General features: G+C 37.5%; 5 protein-coding genes across 5 annotated transcripts; 3 read left to right on the top strand and 2 right to left on the bottom strand.

Moving 5' to 3' along the window:
• The first annotated feature begins 849 nt into the window (after window positions 1–849).
• Window positions 850–3,758, top strand: LOC121748686 (beta-1,4-mannosyl-glycoprotein 4-beta-N-acetylglucosaminyltransferase-like). The gene is made up of 2 exons (XM_042143174.1): window positions 850–988; window positions 2,253–3,758. Exon 2 carries the CDS (start codon window positions 2,314–2,316, stop codon window positions 3,406–3,408), a length of 1,095 nt encoding a protein of 364 aa, XP_041999108.1. The 5' UTR covers window positions 850–988; window positions 2,253–2,313; the 3' UTR covers window positions 3,409–3,758.
• A 1,366-nt stretch (window positions 3,759–5,124) lies between these two features.
• Window positions 5,125–6,622, bottom strand: LOC121748680 (beta-1,4-mannosyl-glycoprotein 4-beta-N-acetylglucosaminyltransferase-like). The gene is made up of 2 exons (XM_042143168.1): window positions 6,543–6,622; window positions 5,125–6,402 (listed from the first exon to the last, which is right to left on the bottom strand). Exon 2 carries the CDS (start codon window positions 6,392–6,394, stop codon window positions 5,300–5,302), a length of 1,095 nt encoding a protein of 364 aa, XP_041999102.1. The 5' UTR covers window positions 6,395–6,402; window positions 6,543–6,622; the 3' UTR covers window positions 5,125–5,299.
• An 8,884-nt stretch (window positions 6,623–15,506) lies between these two features.
• LOC121749270 (aspartyl protease AED3-like) lies at window positions 15,507–16,250 on the top strand. Its single transcript, XM_042143856.1, has one exon. The coding sequence runs from the start codon at window positions 15,507–15,509 to the stop codon at window positions 16,248–16,250; it is 744 nt and encodes a 247-aa protein (XP_041999790.1).
• A 1,420-nt stretch (window positions 16,251–17,670) lies between these two features.
• Window positions 17,671–19,168, top strand: LOC121748679 (beta-1,4-mannosyl-glycoprotein 4-beta-N-acetylglucosaminyltransferase-like). Its single transcript, XM_042143167.1, has 2 exons — window positions 17,671–17,750; window positions 17,891–19,168. Exon 2 carries the CDS (start codon window positions 17,899–17,901, stop codon window positions 18,991–18,993), a length of 1,095 nt encoding a protein of 364 aa, XP_041999101.1. The 5' UTR covers window positions 17,671–17,750; window positions 17,891–17,898; the 3' UTR covers window positions 18,994–19,168.
• A 1,386-nt stretch (window positions 19,169–20,554) lies between these two features.
• Window positions 20,555–23,444, bottom strand: LOC121748685 (beta-1,4-mannosyl-glycoprotein 4-beta-N-acetylglucosaminyltransferase-like). Its single transcript, XM_042143173.1, has 2 exons — window positions 23,306–23,444; window positions 20,555–22,040 (listed from the first exon to the last, which is right to left on the bottom strand). The coding sequence occupies exon 2, from the start codon at window positions 21,977–21,979 to the stop codon at window positions 20,885–20,887; it is 1,095 nt and encodes a 364-aa protein (XP_041999107.1). The 5' UTR covers window positions 21,980–22,040; window positions 23,306–23,444; the 3' UTR covers window positions 20,555–20,884.
• Between the last annotated feature and the right edge of the window lie 1,321 nt (window positions 23,445–24,765).

Raw genomic sequence — 24,765 nt, 5'->3', positions numbered from 1 at the left:
ACATGCATTACCAAAAATAGAATTTTTCCATGAAGCATTTCTTGGTCGATGCAAGATTTTAGGGAGTTTTAGTTAAATGTGTTTAATTGGAGAGAGAAAAAAATGTAGGTACAAGTATTAAATGGAAAGAAAAAGAAAGATGAATATTTAAATTAAAAAAAAAAGAAAAATAGTTAGTGTATTAATTAGAGAGAAAGTTATTTATTATTTTTAAAAGTAGAAATATATTATCTTCTTAAACAGACCATAAAGAAAAATACTCCCTCCGTCCCGTGCTACTCGCACGTTTGCTTTTCGGCTCGTCACAAAGTCCTTACACTATTTATAATGTAAGTTAGAATTAATGCATTTAATTAATATGTTAGTTTAAGTTAAGAGCTCTTTTATTAAGTGATGTCTCATTACACCTAAAATTCTTTTTTAATTACACAAAAAAATCAATCCCAAATTTACGGCCTAAAATGAAAAGTGCGAGTAGCATGGGACGGAGGGAGTATTAATCAATAATTATTTACATTCCTTAAAAATAATTCTCTAATACTACTATTTACTATTTTTTTCTCTTTCTTTTTTTATTTTTCTCTTTTTTATTTACTACTTAATTCATTTCTTTCTTATTTTGTTAATCGTGCATTTAAAAAAAATTTAAAGATAGATATTGTACTATGTTAATGGTTTAATAACTAGAGATAATATGCGTTGAAAGTTTACTTCAGATGAGTATGCATTGAAGCTGCATTACCTGTAAAAAGTTAATTCTACCTAAATTATTGGCAAACTTTAAATTTACTCTTTTCCCGTAATTAGCATTGTGTAACAACTTAATAGTGTGATTACAGTTGTTAGTATTTTTAATTAGCTTTATAAAAAGGGAGAGTGAAGACTCGGCAGAAATGGGCGATCTCATCTCCGACCTTCTCTCTCTACAACAACACGCAACCACACATGCATTTTCAGCTTCCATGGTGTTTCTGAAATCACATGACAGGTGATTCACTGCTCTTCTCCAATAATTCCATCCATTTTTTTTTCTTTTTATTTGATTTGATTTTGTTTTGCTCCTGAACTGAGCTATCCAATTGACTATATTTGTTTCCATTTCCCCCTTTTTCGGCCTAAGGTTTTTTTTCGTTTCCTAAGCTTTGTTTGTGGAAAAAAAACATTTTTAAGGGGAGTGTGTAATTTTTGGTGGTTTCGAATTGGTGGAGTGAAGTAGAATTGTTTATAGAAAATGAATTAATTTCCTTAAAAATATAAATTAATTAAACTGTATTGGGGATTAGCAAATACCCTCTGTTCTGTTTACTTGTTCAGTTACAGAATTCAATTATGGAATTATATGATTTTTTTTAAAGGCGAATCTACTAAGAGTGTTCTGGATTTTATATTCTACTAAGAAAGATCCTATTTTTATAGAATTGATTTCGGCTTCTCGAGATTATCTCTGCTGTTCTAATTGAATGCAATGGCTCCACCAAATGCAGTTTTAAATATGTGGGATATATGGATTGCATCTGATATATTTATAGAAGTTGTCAGTTTCAACTAAACTACCTGAGTTGGATTTGTATGGTGTGAATTTGCTGCAAGCTCATAGCAGTCAGATGTTTGCTAGTGTAGTGAGACAAGAAACTCTTACAAACTTTGTTGTAATGTTTGGTATGACTAAAGTGTAAAGAGATTTGATGGGGAGTTCTGATTTTCCCATCATTTGTTTGGTTCATGAGGCTATATAGATGATATTGATAATCCTTAATTGATATGAATCCCTTAGTTTGTAAGGCACTGTTGGTTGATTCGGACTGAGCTCAGTGACTGCGATGCAAAGATTTTTGCTTGTTCTCAGTTTCAATTTCATGATGCTTCATATGGAGTCCATTATATTAGTGATTACTTCTGCTTTGGCTTTTTCTCACTTGATTTGTGATTTTTGGCATCGAATTATTGTTTGAGTTACTTGAACTTGGGCCTAAATCATGCATTCACAATATTATCCCCAATTCCATTTGAAATGATTTAAAAGGAGAAAAAGTGAGTTGTTCTGAATTGGATCCGCTTCTTGGCTTAACGAATACATTCATGTGTGCTTCAACTATAAAATGTCGTCAATTCATGTTATGTCAGAATGGTGAAGTTCTTTGAATTCTTTATTTATCTTATGTTCTGAGTCTTCTGGCCTCATTTTTTTATAGTGAAGAAACTACCTACAATTTGTTGATTGTTTTGTCTGACCGGCCTCTTAAATTGTGCAGATCACGCTTGGTAGAACCATGAACTGCATGTAAGTTGTTCGTACTAATAAAGGCCGTCCATATGCTGGCCCCAAGTTCACGGTCCCCCTCTAGGCGGACTTCTCGAAAGTTCCATTGTATGTTACAGTTCATACTCGGTTCCATTTGTGTTGTAGGATTCATTTCATATTTTCAGACGATCTCCTACTTTTTACGCCCCCTTTGGGATGTTCCTCCGCCCCAGTTTGAGCATTTGCCCCATTATTACGCTGAAAATGTTTCCATGGAAAATCTCTGCCGTGCCCATGGTTGGTCTGTACTCTCTGAACCACGTCGTGTCTTTGACGCGATTATATTCAGCAATGAATTAGACTTGCTAGAAATTAGGTGGAAAGAACTATACCCTTACGTTACTAAATTTGTCATCTTGGAAGCCAACACTACCTTCACAGGTATCCCAAAGCCTCTCTTCTTTGCTGAGAATCGTGGCAGATTCGCCTTTGCTGAGAGCAAGATAATCCACGGTGTCTTTCCTGGCCGCGTTGCTGCAGACGGGTCGCGTGAAGACCCATTCAAACTCGAAGAAGAACAACGTATATCTATGAATTATCTACTTCGTGGCCTTGCTGGTATATCTTATGGCGACCTCCTAATCATATCGGATGCAGACGAAATACCGAGCCCTCACACCATCAAATTGCTGCAGTGGTGTGCTGAAATACCCCATGTTCTTCATTTGGAAATGAGGAATTATCTATACTCGTTCGAGTTCCCAGTGGATTACAGCAGCTGGCGTGCGACTGCCCATGTTTTTGGCCCCTGGACCCAATACAAACACTCCCGTCAAACTGATGCTCTCCTCTCAGATTCAGGCTGGCACTGCAGCTTCTGCTTCCGGTATCTAAGTGAATTCGTGTTCAAAATGACAGCGTACAGCCACGCAGAGCGGGTGAGGAGTGAAGATTTCTTGAAGCATTCAAGGATTCAGAAGCTAATCTGCAAGGGCGATGATCTGTTTGACATGCTGCCAGAGGAGTATACTTTCAAGAACTTGATCAAGAAGATGGGATCAATACCCCGGTCGGCCTCTGCTGTCCATGTCCCGGCTTACTTGATAGAGAAAGTGGACAAGTTTAGGTTTCTTTTGCCTGGAGGTTGTTCTCGTTCACCTGGATGACCCCGTGTCCCTAGATTTCTTCTGCCTGGAGACCCAATGATACCGTCACCCTAGGTTTCTTCTACCTGGAGGTTGTTCTTGATTATCCGGATGAGCAAAATGAGTCCATTAGCATGTTTAAGCATCCCTGCACAATCAGGTGGGTGAAGCATATTGCATATGCTGGAACTCAAAGAGTCAGCAGCAGATGCTTTGTTAAAAGGTTAGCTACCTCACAGGTATTTCCTTAGTATGTTGTACTCCTTGCTAGAATACTTGTAATTTTATCACTATTCATTCATGCTTATTGCGGTATTTTACTTATTTATAAAGAATGAGTTTGAGCATAACATGTCATCTATTTAATTTCTCATATTTATGAAGAAGGGAGGGAGGCAGTCATAAATTTAGACATCAAAGTCTCTTTGTATGCAATTCATTAGAATTCTTAATAATAATATTAGGTTGTTCAGTTAACAAGATTGTACACCACTATTCGATATGTAGTGTGTTTAGTTCATAACATTGAATTCCACAACTTAATTTTAGATGGATGATAATGTGATTATCTCGCCTTTAGTTCTTGGACTTTTAAAATATCCCCAGACAACCATTGACTAAGCGTTTATCATGAAAATGTTCATTTTTCGCTGTTTTGGGTCGAAAATATCCTTTTGAGCATTTGGGCAATTTGGACTTTTTATACTTTTAACATATTAAATCTGATATTATTTCAGTGATGTATTAAATCTGATATTATTTCAAAATTATCATTCTTTTTCCCTTTTACTATCCTTCACTTTGTTTCTTTATTTCAATATTAGATTTAATTTTATAAAATTAAATTTTAAATTTCAATTTTTAAATATCAAATTTTTTTATTAATTATTAAAATTACTATTAAATAACAAATTAATAGTTTTATTCATTATTTGATAGTGTCTAATATTTAATCAATAAGGTATGACGACGCCTTAGTTTTAATCAATATTTAATAGTTTTAATAATAAATAGATCATATAACACGATTTATTCTGAAATAAATATGCATCTAATGTAAGACTAATATAATTTTCGTTTATTAATTTGAAAACAATCAAAATTAACTAGAAAATTTCAACAAAAATTCTCCTATATCAAATTTTTAGTAGTATCAAATTTTTAGTCAACTTCATAATATTTAATCACAAGCAATTATAACAACCGAACGAAGGCTAAATAGAATAGCTCTTATTTTTCCATCATGATTAATATGTACTTCTTCAATTCAGCTGAACATTATATTAAATAACAAAAATTAATACTTTTAATCAATATTTATAGTGTCCATGAATTAATAGTTTTAATTAAAAAAAATTATTGAAATTTAAAAATCAAAATTTAAAATTTAATTTTATAAAATTAAGTCTAATATTGAAATAAAGAAACAAAGTGAAGGATGACAAAAGAGAAGAAGAATGATAATTTTGAAATAATATCAGATTTAGTACATCACTGCAATAATATCAGATTTAAAATGTTAAAATGTAAAAAGACCAAATTGCCCAAATGCTCAAAATGGTATTTTAGACCCAAAACGGTGAAAATGACCATTTTCGAGATAAACGATTAGTCCGCGATTGTCTGGAGATATTTTAAAAGTCCAAGGACTAGGGGCGAATGAAGTTACAATCAAATATTTCCAACTTTTAGACTGTTCAATGTTTTTAAATCAATACAATATCTAAAACATGTGAATTTCTGTAATAATCGAAATCCATTCATGACTAATTCAATGCTTGGCATGCATGATTCACCATCCTAAACATGATTGTCCTCTCCATAAATATGTAAACGTTGATGAATATCACAAACAATGGCAGCAAATATATTGGCAAAACAAATTATAGCAAGGTAGGCTTTCAAGGCACAATCATCCGGGGGAGCGAGTACAGCCACCGGGCAGGAGATACCTAAACTTATCCGCGTTCTGAATCACGTAGGCAGGAACATGAACAGCAGAGGCGGAACGAGGTAGTGATCCCAACCTCTTGATCAAGTTCTTGAAAGTGTATTCCTCTGGCAGCATGTCAAACAGATCATCCCCATCGCAGATTTTCTTCTGAATCCTCGAATGATCCAAGAAGTCCTTGCGCCTCACCCTGTCCGCGTGACTGTATGCTTGCATTTTGAACACGAATTCGCTCATGTATCGGAAGCAGAAGCTGCAGTGCCAGCCAGAGTCAGCAAGGAGGACATCAGTTTGGCGCGAGTGTCTGTACTGCGTCCACTGGCTGAAAACATGAGCAGTTGGGTGCCAATTGGTGTAGTCGTCTTGGAACTCGAACGAATACACATAGTTCGTCATCTCTAGATGAAGCACGGGAGGTATCTCCTCGCACCACTGCAGTAGCTTAACGGTATGAGGAGTTGGTATCTCATCAGTATCCCCAACAATCAGAAGGTCACCAGGTGCTATACCGGCCAGGCGAAGCAAATGGTTCATAGCTAGGCGCTGCTGTGCCTCGACTTTGAATGGCTGGTGAGAGCGGTGTGTGGCAAGGCGGCCAGGGAACAGACCGTGGGCGATCTTTCCCTCAGCAAAGGCAAATCTGTTGCGATTCTCAGCGAAGAACAGAGGCTTGGGGATGCCTGTGAAGGTAGCGTTGGATTCCAAGATGACAAATTTAGTGACATAAGGGTAGAGCTCGTTCCACCTGATTTCTAGCAAGTCCAGTTCATTGCTGAATATGATTGCATCAAAGACACGGCGTGGCTCAGATCGCAGGGACCAGCCATGGAGACGGCATAGATGGTCCATGGAAACGTTTTCTGCGTAATAATGTGGTAAATAGTGGTCAAATGGGAGTGGAGGAGTATCCCAAAGAGGGCGGAACAAGTAGGAGATCTTCTCAGCATTTACTATGATTACAGCAACAGAAACGGATCCGATTATTATGAGTAACATGTGCCTGAAGTTTCTAGAAACGCGCCGAGAAGTCAGGCGTGACCGTGAGCTCGAGGCCATCCTGTGATCTGTATGGTTAAACATGTAAATATTATAAGCACTTAAAAATGAGGTTAGAGCATGAAACATAAATCTTAAACTTCCCCATTCAGAGACAACATGGTGAAAGATAAATACTGTTGGAGAGCATTGTGCAAAGGAGTCTTACAGAATTATGTGGATGGAAACGCCGCTAAAAACATTCTCCAAACCGATATATACAGTATTTGAAATTTGGATGCAAAGAAATATAAATATAAATATAAATGGACAGAAAAGGAGAGTGATTGGAATATAGGAATAAATTGATAAAACGTCTATATCAATTTATGCAAATTGGCAATTTATAATTAATTACTCTCTAAAAATTTGAATTAATAACCACCTATGAATTATCTGTCATTTTGTTTTGCAATCCTTATCTAAAATTTTGTTTCTATTTTAGTCACAATGAATCAATTGCTTCGTTTACAATATAGGAGTAGTATTTACGGGATATTTTTTGTGGCATAATATTAAAGAAAATTATATTAAATGAATTAAGTGGAGATAAAATAAACAGATAAATGTATTATTTTTGCCATAAAAAATGGCTCAACTATATGACTCAAGAAGAAATATAACTCAACTACAATGAAACATAAATAGTAATTGTATAAAACACAGACTTGAACTTGATACCACACTCGCATGAGACGTCTCGTGCATAACATGTCCTCCATGTGGGACCGGGCTTTATAATAGTTTTTGTCCATTATTTATTACCACTCTTTCCAACCACAAAAATAGTTTCATTTTGACATTTTGGAATGTTCACAAATAATAGTCTTATTTCTAAAAATAGAAAGTTTTTCGCCCATACTTTACTCACTTTTTCCCATTTTCTCTCCTACTTTACCTACCTTTTCTCCTTCGCCCTTACTTTATCAATTTCTCATTATAATCGTGCCACAAATGAGACTATTTTTTATGGACGGATGAAGTATTATATTATATTATATTTTTTTTCATTTTCTTTTTAGATTTTGGCTCTAATAGTTCTAACATAAAATAATGCTTTATGTAATATTTGTAATTATATACAAAAAACTTTAATTTTTAAAAATTTTAGCAATATTATTTTACTTTTTGATTATGTAATTTTATTATGTTATAATAATGTAATTTTCAGTTTTAGTGAATATTACTTATATGTTTAATCAAATCGTATATCAATATCAATATAATTATAATATAAAAGTAATGCATCCAATTTCCTTTTCTCTATCTTTATTATTAATGTAGTTATATTTTTCCTTCTATATTAATATATTCAAATATATTTTTTTCTCTCTTAATTTAACACACTAAATAAAATTTTCTATAATTTCATATTATCCTACAAGTACAACATATTTAGTAAAACGAGGAAAGTTTTAAGAAATGAGAAATTTGAATTGTAGCCATGAAGTACTCCTAAATACAGTACTTTGTGATGGTAAATGTATTTACAATAAATGCTTTTGTACATTAAATTAATTGTGATACTCATTTATTGTTTTTTTTTTTTTGAAATAGGTAAAAAGAGTAGATTTATTTTTACTGCAAGTAAAAGAAGAAGCATCCTAGGGTAGGGTCAGTGTTAACAACCAACCCGTGACAAATTACACTAAATTTCAGAATACAAAAACTAACCCAAAGTCCAAACCCGTGAACGCCGAAATTTCACTGTCGGCACCGACGCCGCATAAAAAACAAATCTAGCTACACGCGCCACCCCGAGCCTCGACTTGGCCCCGTCGATCAGGATCCGGTGGTTCTGCTGCTGGAAGCTCGCTATCACGTTCAGCGCCGAGTTCACCGCCATCGCCAGGCACGCCGTGCTCCCCGCGCTGCTCCGGATCACGAAGTTCTCCTGCGGCAGCGTCACGTTCATCCCCGAGAACATGAACGTCATCGTCGGCAGGCTGATCGCCCCGCTGTAGCACGTGTCGAACCCTCCCAGCGACGTAACCGTCGCGCCTCGCATCCTCCGCCGCACCTCGTCCCTCACCGCCACGTACGCCGGCTTCACCAGGATCGTGAACACCGTCCCTGAATCGAAAACGGTGCCGGCGCCGGTGTTGGGGTCGAAGGCGAAGGCGGATGGGGGAATGTCGAGGACCTTTCTCCCGACTCTGATGGCGAGGAGATTGACATAGTAGAGAGATGATCGCCTAGGGTTCCTCAGAAGTGGAGTGGTTTTGATTCTGATGGGCTGGCTGTGGGGCCCCAACCGGCGAAGTTGACGGACTTGTAGCCCGTGATACTCATTTATTGTGGCTGTGAAGTACTTGTAGAATGCAGTAATTATTGTGCTTTTGTAGAATGTATTAGGAATAAATGCTTTTGTACATAAAATTGCTTGTGAGATTCTTTTATTATATTTTTCCATTTTTTATTATTTGTCTTAGATTTTTATTTTTGTACATCCTTTATTAATTGGCCATTAATTATTTTTACTCATATTTTATTAATACTTATATTAATATATCAAAGTGAAATTCACATTCCATTACCTTTTCCAATATATTTTTCTTTATACGGAGTATATTTTAAAATTTATACCAGAGTTAAAATGAGACTCATATTATATTGGAGGACGAGGGGAATAATTGGAAGTTACTTATAGTAGTTCACTACTTTAGCTAATGCCCTTAAGTATAGAATGTCCACTTTTCAAAATTACTGAAAAGATAGGATATGATAATTTTTGTGAAAAGCTTTTTCTCTCGAAAATAATACTCCTTCCATCTCAAAGTAAATGTCACAATTGGGTGATGACACATGGTTTTAACAAATGTTTTGTGTATTAAGTGGAGAGAAAAATATATTTTTATATATCAATGTATAAGAGAACTTTTTCCCTCAGCAAAGGCGGCCAGGGAACAGACCGTGGGCGATCTTTCCCTCAGCAAAGGCAAATCTGTTGCGATTCTCAGCAAAGAACAGAGGCTTGGGGATGCCTGTGAAGGTAGCGTTGGATTCCAAGATGACAAATTTAGTGACATAAGGATAGAGCTCCTTCCACCTGACTTCTAGCAAGTCCAGTTCATATTCAGCAATGAACTGGACTTGCAATCATATGCATCATATTTATACTTCCCACGATAATTTTTAGGTGCTAACATTTACATGTTTTTGGTATCATATTTGCTTCCATTGTTTGTGATATTCATCAACGGTTACATATTTATGGAGAGGACAATCATGTTTAGGATGGTGAATCATGCATGCCAAGCATTGAATTAGTCATGAATGGATTTGGATTATTACAGAAATTCACATGTTTTAGATATTGTATTGATTTAAAAACATTGAACAGTCTAAAAGTTGGAAACATTGGACAGGGCCGGAGCTGGCCGCTGGAAGCAACGGCTTGGTGAGAGGTGGAGAGATTTTGGGTCTGAGAGAAAACACACGATTGTTGTTAATGTTTTAGGGTTTTATTTTTAAATATATTTAAATAATAGTGTATGTATATATATATATATATATATATAATTTGGTTATTCGGTTTTTTTCGCCCTAACCGAACCGAAAAACTGAATTTTCAAAATTCTAAAATCGTACCGAACCGAAAAACTGAACTAACCGAACCGAATTTTAAATTTTTGGTTTTGGATCGGTTTGGATATTCGGTTCGGATATACTACGTTAGTTGAATGATTCTAAAATTATATTAAATATTACATATTTATCTTATTATAACTATTTTTGGGAAAAAATCAATTGTATGGAAAACTTTTGAAAAATATTAGTCCGTGCCACACGCCAAAAATAGTCTCATTAGTGGGCGACAACTGTTTTAATGCAAAATTAGTGGACGGCATGAGTTCTAATGCAAAATTTAGAAATTGGTAAAAATATCATATTTTCTTTTTGAAAAAAGTTCTCTCTTACATTGATATATAAAAATATATTTTTCTATCCACGTAATACACAAAACATTTGTTAAAATCATGTGTCATCACCCAATTGTGACATTTGCCTTGAGATGGAATGAGTATTATTTTCGAGAAAAAAACTTTTCACAAAAATTATCATATCCCATCTTTTCAATAATTTTGAACTATGGACATTCTATTCAATTGGATAACCGAGAGGAAGAAGCAGTAGACATTATTGGGATAATTTTCTGTTATATTTTGTGATATCCAACATGTATTTATAAGGGTGTTGGAGAGCATATGAACTCTACACTTCTTGGGACTTAATAACATCATAAATATTACTCTCCCTGAGCCTAACAATCTCTCTATATTCTAACACTCCCCCCTCAAACTATGTGACGGCATCTCCGATACTTAGCTTGTTCAGTACTTCTTTAAACATCCTTGAGTTGACTGCTTTGGTTAGAATATATGCCCGTTGGTCTTCTGATCGAACGAATGGTAAGTCAATGATCCCTTTTTCAATCTTCTCCTTGATGAAATGGCGGTCAATCTCCACATGCTTTGTGCGATCATGTTGGACAGGGTTTCCGGCTATGCTGATTGCTGTCTTATTGTCACAAAATAATTTGTTTTTCTGTGTAGGTGGAAAGCCAATCTCTGTCAGTAGTCTTCGGATCCACAGTATTTCGGTGATTCCACTTTTTACACCTTGGAATTCTGCTTCAGTGCTAGAAAGTGCCACAACTTTCTGCTTTTTGCTCCTCCAAGTGACAAGGTTATCGCCTATAAATGTGAAGTATCCGGCAGTAGACTTTTGGTAAATCAGATTACTTACACCGTCAGCATCAGTGTATCCCGAGACTTCCTAATGCCCTTCACTTTTCAGCAAAATTCCATACCCTACTGTGCCCTTCGGGTATCTTACCACCCTCATCGCTGCATTCATGTGCTCCTCCTATGGGTTGTGCATAAACTGGCTTATTACTCCAACAGTGTAGGATACATTCGGTCTGGTATGAGCAAGGTAGATTAGCTTCCCAACTAAGCGTTCATAACGTTCTCTGTCGGTGACTTGTGCTCCCTCTTCTATCTTCAGACCATGATTTTGTACCATGGCTGTCTCAGCTGGCTTGCAGTTAAGTAGGTCGGTTTCTGCCAAAAGATCAAGCACATACTTCTTTTGTTGTAGAAATATGCCCTTTTCAGATCTTAGGACCTCAATTCCGAGAAAGTACTTCAACGCACCTAGATCCTTCATCTCAAACTCTTTGAACAAGTTTGCTCTCAGCCCCTTGATTTCTTTCGTATCATTTCTTGTAATAATCATGTCATCCACATATATAAGGAGACATGTCATTTTGTTACCTTTTTTCTTGAGGAACAGAGTGTGATCGGAGTCACTTTGTCGGTAGCCATACTTCTCCATTGCTTGGCAGAATCTCCCAACCCACCCTTGGGGACTGCTTTAAGCCATATAGAGGTTTCTTTAGACGACAGACTTGTCCATGTGCAAACTCGTCTGAATATCCAGGTGGGACCTCCATACATACTTTTTCTTCCTTCTTCAGTTCTCCGTGGAGGAAGGCATTGGTGAAATCAAATTGGTGAAGTGGCCAATTCTGATTTGCGGCAATATATAGTAGGATTCTTACAGTGCTCATTTTTGCCACTGGTGAGAAGGTCTCAGCATTGTCTACCCCGTAGGTCTAGGTGTATCCATTTGCGACCAGTCTGGCTTTGTACCTCTCGATTGATCCATCAGCTCGTCTTTTGATAGTAAAGGTCCACCTACACCTTACAGGTCTTTTTCCTTTGGGCAATTCACACTTTTCCCAAGTGTTGTTTTTTAGCAATGCATCCATTTCTCGTTTCATGGCATCCCTCCAATGCTTATGCTTCATTGCTTCCTCCACAAAGTGAGGAATCTCTTCCTCGTATAACGCTGCTTCAAAAACTTTCGCCATTCCAGTCATCTGAGCTTTCACCGAATTCACAATGGAGTATTGTGTCTTTCGTCCCTTCCAGTCGGGGGAGTATTTTTTTTTTTGTACTCCTCTAGTACTCCTTGGTGGTAGATTTCGCTTTTGCCTACTTGTGCTCGCCCCAGGTTCTTTGCTGTGATCATGGTTAGTTTCAACCCAATGAATTTTACTAGGGTCAGGAGCTTCTCTTACCTCAGGAATATCGATTGGGGATTGTATTGCAACGATGTCACTGATCTTGATGGACTCAACTGGAGTATCAGAGACGGGCTCGGCGGTAATGCTAACCTTCTCTGTTGGATTCTCTTCTCGAACAGGACTCGGCAATTGGCCAGGGTTCGGGCTAGTGGTAGGGTTTGTGATATGAGAGCATCCACAATGGTTTTCGCCCAGCCATAGCTCAGCCACAAACTCCTCCTGCCAAATCATCAGCACTAAAAATCCTCCTGTCACATCATCAGGACAAGCAAATAGCACAGCAATAGCCTAGCCACATCACTCCAAATTATATAAAACAAATAATAATTGACAATCACACAAAATACGGAATTAAATTTACGACACAGATACAGAAAAATTCAATAATATTATTTAAATTAAAAAAATACATTAAAAAATACATTAATTTTTAAAAAAAGTACATTAAAATTAATACATTAATTTTTAAAAAATTACATTATATAAAAAAAACCGACATCCGCCTCACTCCTCGTCTCCGTCGCCCCCGTCGCCACCGTCGCCGCCGCCTCCGTTGCCGCCGATACCCCCCCCACGTGCCGCGGTGGCCTTCAAATCGTCACGCATGCTCACGAGCAATGCGTGAAGAAAGCTCTTCTCCTCGGGGTCCTCTGCCGCCTTCCAATCGGCTAAGATTTTGACCATCTGAGCACGCGTTTGTTGACGCGCGAAGAATTTAAGATCCTCTGTCGACTGGCCAAGGGGGGATGCCGACTGGACCTCCTGGGACCCCCCGGAGCCCCCTCTCGCCTCTCGTTGCGTCTGCCTTTGACCAATCGGGCGAGTTCGGTGAGCGAACGATGGATGGGACGAGAGCTCCTGAGCACCCTTGGGGAGGTCGTGGGAATCATCGCTGCTGCCGCTGTAATCACCTGTATAGTCCAGTCGTTGCTTCTTCGGCCAGCCAGCGTCGACACCTGCCCGGAACTTCTCGGAGTCGTTCAGCACCTCATAGCAGTTTCAGTAGGTGAACTCCTTATACAACCCGGGCTGGGGGAAGGCTTTCTCCGCTATCCTCCTGCAGTCATCCTCCGTTTGGCCACTGCTCTGCATGCGGAGGGCGTTGGCGTACAAGCCCGAAAATCAGGAGACCCCAGGCGCCCTGATTCGGTCCCACGCCTTTCGGCACTCCTTCCCGGTGAGCGGCCTCCCCTCCGGGCAAAATGCCTTGTAGGCTGCTGCTATTTTGGCCCACATGTTGACGATCCTCTGATTGTTCGAAGTGAGGGGATCATCACAAACACTCACCCACGCCTTGGACAGCGCGACGTTCTCCGCATCCGTCCACTTCCTCCATACCGAGCAGTCATCCTCACCCGGCTGTGACGACTCGCCGACCCTCTTGCCCTTCCCCTTGCCCTTCTTCTTTGGGGAGCCCCGACCCCGCCCTACTCCCCCCGTCAGAACGGGAGTTTCCGGAACACCGAGAAGATCAAACCCCAACTCCTCTACGGAGAAAGTCTCATATTGCGTGAACTGCGCCTCCGTTGGGGTCGACGTGTGCGAAGAAGCAGTCGAAAAATCAAAACTGAGGCGATAGACGTTGTCCCCCCCCCTCCCGGCGTTCCCAGCATCGCCGGTACCCCCCGGCATCGTCTGCATCCCGGGTGCCCACTCCGGCATCGCCGGTAACCCCCCGACATACTCCTCCCGGCTGTCATCCCGGGCATCATCTGCTGCCACGGGTACATGTTGTAGTACCCTGGCATCGGACCCTATACACCTCCCATGGGTCTCGGGGGAGTTTGAGACCCGCTCGTCATTAGAGTACCTTCGTTGTTGTTCTTCATTTCACGTTGTTGATCTTGTACAGAAATTAAGATAGAGAAAGTACTCGTTAAAACAAGTGGTGCGAATGAAAATGACGTGCAAAGCGCGTATATATAGTGTTTCAAAAATAAAAAAAATAAGAAAATTTTGCTAGCGGATCGGCGTGCGCTCGCTGATTTTTTCACCGAAATGGAGCTCACCGGTTACAATCGTTCGGCGAGCGAACCGGCGAGTGCCGGAGATCGGCTAGCCGGTCGCTCGCCGCCATTGTGGATGCTCTGAGTAGGAAGCAAACTTAGTGGGTCAACAATTTCGGTTTCATGATCTTTCTCCCCCCCGACCGTAAGTTGGTGGTAAAAATATTCATTTTCTATGAAGTCACAGTTCATCGTAACGAACATTCGTTTGGATTTTTGATCATAGCAACAGTACCCTTTTTGGTGCATTTCATATCCAACAAACACTCCTTTTATCGCACATGATGAAACCTTGGTTCGTTCAATTTTTGGGATGTGAATGAAGACAGAGCATCCGAAAATTCTGAGTTCAAGTGTGAGTGGTAATGCAAGTTCTGTATGGGTTGATAGAACTTGGATGCGTGTTTTTTTGTCCAGACCCTGTGTTGGAAGGCGGTTCAAGGTGTAGACCGAGGTAGCTAGGGCTTCGAGCCAAAACGATTTTGGGACCTTGGAATCAATTAGGAGAGCTCTAGTCATTTCAAGTAGTTTCCTATATTAAAAATATCATATTTTCTTTTTGAAAAAAGTTCTCTTATACATTGATATATAAAAATATATTTTTCTCTCCACTTAATACACAAAACATTTGTTAAAACCATGTGTCATCACCCAATTGTGACATTTACTTTGAGATGGAAGGAGTATTATTTTCGAGAGAAAAAGCTTTTCACAAAAATTATCATATCCTATCTTTTCAGTAATTTTGAAAAGTGGACATTCTATACTTAAGGGCATTAGCTAAAGTAGTGAACTACTATAAGTAACTTCCAATTATTCCCCTCGTCCTCCAATATAATATGAGTCTCATTTTAACTCTGGTATAAATTTTAAAATATACTCCGTATAAAGAAAAATATATTGGAAAAGGTAATGGAATGTGAATTTCACTTTGATATATTAATATAAGTATTAATAAAATATGAGTAAAAATAATTAATGGCCAATTAATAAAGGATGTACAAAAATAAAAATCTAAGACAAATAATAAAAAATGGAAAAATATAATAAAAGAATCTCACAAGCAATTTTATGTACAAAAGCATTTATTCCTAATACATTCTACAAAAGCACAATAATTACTGCATTCTACAAGTACTTCACAGCCACAATAAATGAGTATCACGGGCTACAAGTCCGTCAACTTCGCCGGTTGGGGCCCCACAGCCAGCCCATCAGAATCAAAACCACTCCACTTCTGAGGAACCCTAGGCGATCATCTCTCTACTATGTCAATCTCCTCGCCATCAGAGTCGGGAGAAAGGTCCTCGACATTCCCCCATCCGCCTTCGCCTTCGACCCCAACACCGGCGCCGGCACCGTTTTCGATTCAGGGACGGTGTTCACGATCCTGGTGAAGCCGGCGTACGTGGCGGTGAGGGACGAGGTGCGGCGGAGGATGCGAGGCGCGACGGTTACGTCGCTGGGAGGGTTCGACACGTGCTACAGCGGGGCGATCAGCCTGCCGACGATGACGTTCATGTTCTCGGGGATGAACGTGACGCTGCCGCAGGAGAACTTCGTGATCCGGAGCAGCGCGGGGAGCACGGCGTGCCTGGCGATGGCGGTGAACTCGGCGCTGAACGTGATAGCGAGCTTCCAGCAGCAGAACCACCGGATCCTGATCGACGGGGCCAAGTCGAGGCTCGGGGTGGCGCGTGTAGCTAGATTTGTTTTTTATGCGGCGTCGGTGCCGACAGTGAAATTTCGGCGTTCACGGGTTTGGACTTTGGGTTAGTTTTTGTATTCTGAAATTTAGTGTAATTTGTCACGGGTTGGTTGTTAACACTGACCCTACCCTAGGATGCTTCTTCTTTTACTTGCAGTAAAAATAAATCTACTCTTTTTACCTATTTCAAAAAAAAAAAAACAATAAATGAGTATCACAATTAATTTAATGTACAAAAGCATTTATTGTAAATACATTTACCATCACAAAGTACTGTATTTAGGAGTACTTCATGGCTACAATTCAAATTTCTCATTTCTTAAAACTTTCCTCGTTTTACTAAATATGTTGTACTTGTAGGATAATATGAAATTATAGAAAATTTTATTTAGTGTGTTAAATTAAGAGAGAAAAAAATATATTTGAATATATTAATATAGAAGGAAAAATATAACTACATTAATAATAAAGATAGAGAAAAGGAAATTGGATGCATTACTTTTATATTATAATTATATTGATATTGATATACGATTTGATTAAACATATAAGTAATATTCACTAAAACTGAAAATTACATTATTATAACATAATAAAATTACATAATCAAAAAGTAAAATAATATTGCTAAAATTTTTAAAAATTAAAGTTTTTTGTATATAATTACAAATATTACATAAAGCATTATTTTATGTTAGAACTATTAGAGCCAAAATCTAAAAAGAAAATGAAAAAAAATATAATATAATATAATACTTCATCCGTCCATAAAAAATAGTCTCATTTGTGGCACGATTATAATGAGAAATTGATAAAGTAAGGGCGAAGGAGAAAAGGTAGGTAAAGTAGGAGAGAAAATGGGAAAAAGTGAGTAAAGTATGGGCGAAAAACTTTCTATTTTTAGAAATAAGACTATTATTTGTGAACATTCCAAAATGTCAAAATGAAACTATTTTTGTGGTTGGAAAGAGTGGTAATAAATAATGGACAAAAACTATTATAAAGCCCGGTCCCACATGGAGGACATGTTATGCACGAGACGTCTCATGCGAGTGTGGTATCAAGTTCAAGTCTGTGTTTTATACAATTACTATTTATGTTTCATTGTAGTTGAGTTATATTTCTTCTTGAGTCATATAGTTGAGCCATTTTTTATGGCAAAAATAATACATTTATCTGTTTATTTTATCTCCACTTAATTCATTTAATATAATTTTCTTTAATATTATGCCACAAAAAATATCCCGTAAATACTACTCCTATATTGTAAACGAAGCAATTGATTCATTGTGACTAAAATAGAAACAAAATTTTAGATAAGGATTGCAAAACAAAATGACAGATAATTCATAGGTGGTTATTAATTCAAATTTTTAGAGAGTAATTAATTATAAATTGCCAATTTGCATAAATTGATATAGACGTTTTATCAATTTATTCCTATATTCCAATCACTCTCCTTTTCTGTCCATTTATATTTATATTTATATTTCTTTGCATCCAAATTTCAAATACTGTATATATCGGTTTGGAGAATGTTTTTAGCGGCGTTTCCATCCACATAATTCTGTAAGACTCCTTTGCACAATGCTCTCCAACAGTATTTATCTTTCACCATGTTGTCTCTGAATGGGGAAGTTTAAGATTTATGTTTCATGCTCTAACCTCATTTTTAAGTGCTTATAATATTTACATGTTTAACCATACAGATCACAGGATGGCCTCGAGCTCACGGTCACGCCTGACTTCTCGGCGCGTTTCTAGAAACTTCAGGCACATGTTACTCATAATAATCGGATCCGTTTCTGTTGCTGTAATCATAGTAAATGCTGAGAAGATCTCCTACTTGTTCCGCCCTCTTTGGGATACTCCTCCACTCCCATTTGACCACTATTTACCACATTATTACGCAGAAAACGTTTCCATGGACCATCTATGCCGTCTCCATGGCTGGTCCCTGCGATCTGAGCCACGCCGTGTCTTTGATGCAATCATATTCAGCAATGAACTGGACTTGCTAGAAATCAGGTGGAACGAGCTCTACCCTTATGTCACTAAATTTGTCATCTTGGAATCCAACGCTACCTTCACAGGCATCCCCAAGCCTCTGTTCTTCGCTGAGAATCGCAACAGATTTGCCTTTGCTGAGGGAAAGATCGCCCACGGTCTGTTCCCTGGCCGCCTTGCCACACACCGCTCTCACCAGCCATTCAAAGTCGAGGCACAGCAGCGCCTAGCTATGAACCATTTGCTTCGCCTGGCCGGTATAGCACCTGGTGACCTTCTGATTGTTGGGGATACTGATGAGATACCAACTCCTCATACCGTTAAGCTACTGCAGTGGTGCGAGGAGATACCTCCCGTGCTTCATCTAGAGATGACGAACTATGTGTATTCGTTCGAGTTCCAAGACGACTACACCAATTGGCACCCAACTGCTCATGTTTTCAGCCAGTGGACGCAGTACAGACACTCGCGCCAAACTGATGTCCTCCTTGCTGACTCTGGCTGGCACTGCAGCTTCTGCTTCCGATACATGAGCGAATTCGTGTTCAAAATGCAAGCATACAGTCACGCGGACAGGGTGAGGCGCAAGGACTTCTTGGATCATTCGAGGATTCAGAAGAAAATCTGCGATGGGGATGATCTGTTTGACATGCTGCCAGAGGAATACACTTTCAAGAACTTGATCAAGAGGTTGGGATCACTACCTCGTTCCGCCTCTGCTGTTCATGTTCCTGCCTACGTGATTCAGAACGCGGATAAGTTTAGGTATCTCCTGCCCGGTGGCTGTACTCGCTCCCCCGGATGATTGTGCCTTGAAAGCCTACCTTGCTATAATTTGTTTTGCCAATATATTTGCTGCCATTGTTTGTGATATTCATCAACGTTTACATATTTATGGAGAGGACAATCATGTTTAGGATGGTGAATCATGCATGCCAAGCATTGAATTAGTCATGAATGGATTTCGATTATTACAGAAATTCACATGTTTTAGATATTGTATTGATTTAAAAACATTGAACAGTCTAAAAGTTGGAAATATTTGATTGTAACTTCATTCGCCCCTAGTCCTTGGACTTTTAAAATATCTCCAGACAATCGCGGACTAATCGTTTATCTCGAAAATGGTCATTTTCACCGTTTTGGGTCTAAAATACCATTTTGAGCATTTGGGCAATTTGGTCTTTTTACATTTTAACATTTTAAATCTGATATTATTGCAGTGATGTACTAAATCTGATATTATTTCAAAATTATCATTCTTCTTCTCTTTTGTCATCCTTCACTTTGTTTCTTTATTTCAATATTAGACTTAATTTTATAAAATTAAATTTTAAATTTTGATTTTTAAATTTCAATAATTTTTTTAATTAAAACTATTAATTCATGGACACTATAAATATTGATTAAAAGTATTAATTTTTGTTATTTAATATAATGTTCAGCTGAATTGAAGAAGTACATATTAATCATGATGGAAAAATAAGAGCTATTCTATTTAGCCTTCGTTCGGTTGTTATAATTGCTTGTGATTAAATATTATGAAGTTGACTAAAAATTTGATACTACTAAAAATTTGATATAGGAGAATTTTTGTTGAAATTTTCTAGTTAATTTTGATTGTTTTCAAATTAATAAACGAAAATTATATTAGTCTTACATTAGATGCATATTTATTTCAGAATAAATCGTGTTATATGATCTATTTATTATTAAAACTATTAAATATTGATTAAAACTAAGGCGTCGTCATACCTTATTGATTAAATATTAGACACTATCAAATAATGAATAAAACTATTAATTTGTTATTTAATAGTAATTTTAATAATTAATAAAAAAATTTGATATTTAAAATTGAAATTTAAAATTTAATTTTATAAAATTAAATCTAATATTGAAATAAAGAAACAAAGTGAAGGATAGTAAAAGGGAAAAAGAATGATAATTTTGAAATAATATCAGATTTAATACATCACTGAAATAATATCAGATTTAATATGTTAAAAGTATAAAAAGACCAAATTGCCCAAATGCTCAAAAGGGTATTTTCGACCCAAAACAGTGAAAAATGACCATTTTCGAGATAAACGCTTAGTCAATGGTTGTCTGGGGATATTTTAAAAGTCCAAGAACTAAAGGCGAGATAATCACATTATCATCCATCTAAAATTAAGTTGTGGAATTCAATGTTATGAACTAAACACACTACATATCGAATAGTGGTGTACAATCTTGTTAACTGAACAACCTAATATTATTATTAAGAATTCTAATGAATTGCATACAAAGAGACTTTTGATGTCTAAATTTATGACTGCCTCCCTCCCTTCTTCATAAATATGAGAAATTAAATAGATGACATGTTATGCTCAAACTCATTCTTTATAAATAAGTAAAATACCGCAATAAGCATGAATGAATAGTGATAAAATTACAAGTATTCTAGCAAGGAGTACAACATACTAAGGAAAATACCTGTGAGGTAGCTAACCTTTTAACAAAGCATCTGCTGCTGACTCTTTGAGTTCCAGCATATGCAATATGCTTCACCCACCTGATTGTGCAGGGATGCTTAAACATGCTAATGGACTCATTTTGCTCATCCGGATAATCAAGAACAACCTCCAGGTAGAAGAAACCTAGGGTGACGGTATCATTGGGTCTCCAGGCAGAAGAAATCTAGGGACACGGGGTCATCCAGGTGAACGAGAACAACCTCCAGGCAAAAGAAACCTAAACTTGTCCACTTTCTCTATCAAGTAAGCCGGGACATGGACAGCAGAGGCCGACCGGGGTATTGATCCCATCTTCTTGATCAAGTTCTTGAAAGTATACTCCTCTGGCAGCATGTCAAACAGATCATCGCCCTTGCAGATTAGCTTCTGAATCCTTGAATGCTTCAAGAAATCTTCACTCCTCACCCGCTCTGCGTGGCTGTACGCTGTCATTTTGAACACGAATTCACTTAGATACCGGAAGCAGAAGCTGCAGTGCCAGCCTGAATCTGAGAGGAGAGCATCAGTTTGACGGGAGTGTTTGTATTGGGTCCAGGGGCCAAAAACATGGGCAGTCGCACGCCAGCTGCTGTAATCCACTGGGAACTCGAACGAGTATAGATAATTCCTCATTTCCAAATGAAGAACATGGGGTATTTCAGCACACCACTGCAGCAATTTGATGGTGTGAGGGCTCGGTATTTCGTCTGCATCCGATATGATTAGGAGGTCGCCATAAGATATACCAGCAAGGCCACGAAGTAGATAATTCATAGATATACGTTGTTCTTCTTCGAGTTTGAATGGGTCTTCACGCGACCCGTCTGCAGCAACGCGGCCAGGAAAGACACCGTGGATTATCTTGCTCTCAGCAAAGGCGAATCTGCCACGATTCTCAGCAAAGAAGAGAGGCTTTGGGATACCTGTGAAGGTAGTGTTGGCTTCCAAGATGACAAATTTAGTAACGTAAGGGTATAGTTCTTTCCACCTAATTTCTAGCAAGTCTAATTCATTGCTGAATATAATCGCGTCAAAGACACGACGTGGTTCAGAGAGTACAGACCAACCATGGGCACGGCAGAGATTTTCCATGGAAACATTTTCAGCGTAATAATGGGGCAAATGCTCAAACTGGGGCGGAGGAACATCCCAAAGGGGGCGTAAAAAGTAGGAGATCGTCTGAAAATATGAAATGAATCCTACAACACAAATGGAACCGAGTATGAACTGTAACATACAATGGAACTTTCGAGAAGTCCGCCTAGAGGGGGACCGTGAACTTGGGGCCAGCATATGGACGGCCTTTATTAGTACGAACAACTTACATGCAGTTCATGGTTCTACCAAGCGTGATCTGCACAATTTAAGAGGCCGGTCAGACAAAACAATCAACAAATTGTAGGTAGTTTCTTCACTATAAAAAAATGAGGCCAGAAGACTCAGAACATAAGATAAATAAAGAATTCAAAGAACTTCACCATTCTGACATAACATGAATTGACGACATTTTATAGTTGAAGCACACATGAATGTATTCGTTAAGCCAAGAAGCGGATCCAATTCAGAACAACTCACTTTTTCTCCTTTTAAATCATTTCAAATGGAATTGGGGATAATATTGTGAATGCATGATTTAGGCCCAAGTTCAAGTAACTCAAACAATAATTCGATGCCAAAAATCACAAATCAAGTGAGAAAAAGCCAAAGCAGAAGTAATCACTAATATAATGGACTCCATATGAAGCATCATGAAATTGAAACTGAGAACAAGCAAAAATCTTTGCATCGCAGTCACTGAGCTCAGTCCGAATCAACCAACAGTGCCTTACAAACTAAGGGATTCATATCAATTAAGGATTATCAATATCATCTATATAGCCTCATGAACCAAACAAATGATGGGAAAATCAGAACTCCCCATCAAATCTCTTTACACTTTAGTCATACCAAACATTACAACAAAGTTTGTAAGAGTTTCTTGTCTCACTACACTAGCAAACATCTGACTGCTATGAGCTTGCAGCAAATTCACACCATACAAATCCAACTCAGGTAGTTTAGTTGAAACTGACAACTTCTATAAATATATCAGATGCAATCCATATATCCCACATATTTAAAACTGCATTTGGTGGAGCCATTGCATTCAATTAGAACAGCAGAGATAATCTCGAGAAGCCGAAATCAATTCTATAAAAATAGGATCTTTCTTAGTAGAATATAAAATCCAGAACACTCTTAGTAGATTCGCCTTTAAAAAAAATCATATAATTCCATAATTGAATTCTGTAACTGAACAAGTAAACAGAACAGAGGGTATTTGCTAATCCCCAATACAGTTTAATTAATTTATATTTTTAAGGAAATTAATTCATTTTCTATAAACAATTCTACTTCACTCCACCAATTCGAAACCACCAAAAATTACACACTCCCCTTAAAAATGTTTTTTTTCCACAAACAAAGCTTAGGAAACGAAAAAAAACCTTAGGCCGAAAAAGGGGGGAAATGGAAACAAATATAGTCAATTGGATAGCTCAGTTCAGGAGCAAAACAAAATCAAATCAAATAAAAAGAAAAAAAAATGGATGGAATTATTGGAGAAGAGCAGTGAATCACCTGTCATGTGATTTCAGAAACACCATGGAAGCTGAAAATGCATGTGTGGTTGCGTGTTGTTGTAGAGAGAGAAGGTCGGAGATGAGATCGCCCATTTCTGCCGAGTCTTCACTCTCCCTTTTTATAAAGCTAATTAAAAATACTAACAACTGTAATCACACTATTAAGTTGTTACACAATGCTAATTACGGGAAAAGAGTAAATTTAAAGTTTGCCAATAATTTAGGTAGAATTAACTTTTTACAGGTAATGCAGCTTCAATGCATACTCATCTGAAGTAAACTTTCAACGCATATTATCTCTAGTTATTAAACCATTAACATAGTACAATATCTATCTTTAAATTTTTTTTAAATGCACGATTAACAAAATAAGAAAGAAATGAATTAAGTAGTAAATAAAAAAGAGAAAAATAAAAAAAGAAAGAGAAAAAAAATAGTAAATAGTAGTATTAGAGAATTATTTTTAAGGAATGTAAATAATTATTGATTAATACTCCCTCCGTCCCATGCTACTCGCACTTTTCATTTTAGGCCGTAAATTTGGGATTGATTTTTTTGTGTAATTAAAAAAGAATTTTAGGTGTAATGAGACATCACTTAATAAAAGAGCTCTTAACTTAAACTAACATATTAATTAAATGCATTAATTCTAACTTACATTATAAATAGTGTAAGGACTTTGTGACGAGCCGAAAAGCAAACGTGCGAGTAGCACGGGACGGAGGGAGTATTTTTCTTTATGGTCTGTTTAAGAAGATAATATATTTCTACTTTTAAAAATAATAAATAACTTTCTCTCTAATTAATACACTAACTATTTTTCTTTTTTTTTAATTTAAATATTCATCTTTCTTTTTCTTTCCATTTAATACTTGTACCTACATTTTTTTCTCTCTCCAATTAAACACATTTAACTAAAACTCCCTAAAATCTTGCATCGACCAAGAAATGCTTCATGGAAAAATTCTATTTTTGGTAATGCATGTTAATGGAATTCCATTTTAATGAAGGGTTTTAGTTGTATTCCGACTCAGGGAGTGACGCATAACTGTTATGCGTCGTTAATAGAGAGACGCATAACCATCATGCGTCGTTATTTAGTGACGCATAAGCATTATGCGTCTTTAAAGACGCAACACAGTTGTGCGTCTTTCTTAAATGACGCATAACACTTATGCGTCTTTTCCTAGCAACGCATAACACTTATGCGTCTTCCGTCGGGTTTTAAAACAGGCAGAAGGCTTCGCAGCACAGAGCAGAAGTTCACGCCTTCGGGGAAATAGGTTTTGGTCATATGTTGGTATTTGTTTATATTGAAACAGGTTTTGGTCATATGTTGATATTTGAACATTGTTAATGGGTTGAAACAGGTTTCGGGCATATGTTGGTATTTGTTTATATTGGCACATGTTTTTGTCACATATTTGAGGTGAAACAATATTCATCTGACATAACAAC

The sequence above is a fragment of the Salvia splendens genome, chromosome 9 (genome assembly GCF_004379255.2).
Source record: "Salvia splendens isolate huo1 chromosome 9, SspV2, whole genome shotgun sequence".
NCBI classification, from domain to species: Eukaryota; Viridiplantae; Streptophyta; class Magnoliopsida; order Lamiales; family Lamiaceae; genus Salvia; species Salvia splendens.
The sequence above is the reverse complement of the archived record's forward strand: the minus strand, read 5'-3'. Positions and strand labels throughout refer to the sequence as shown.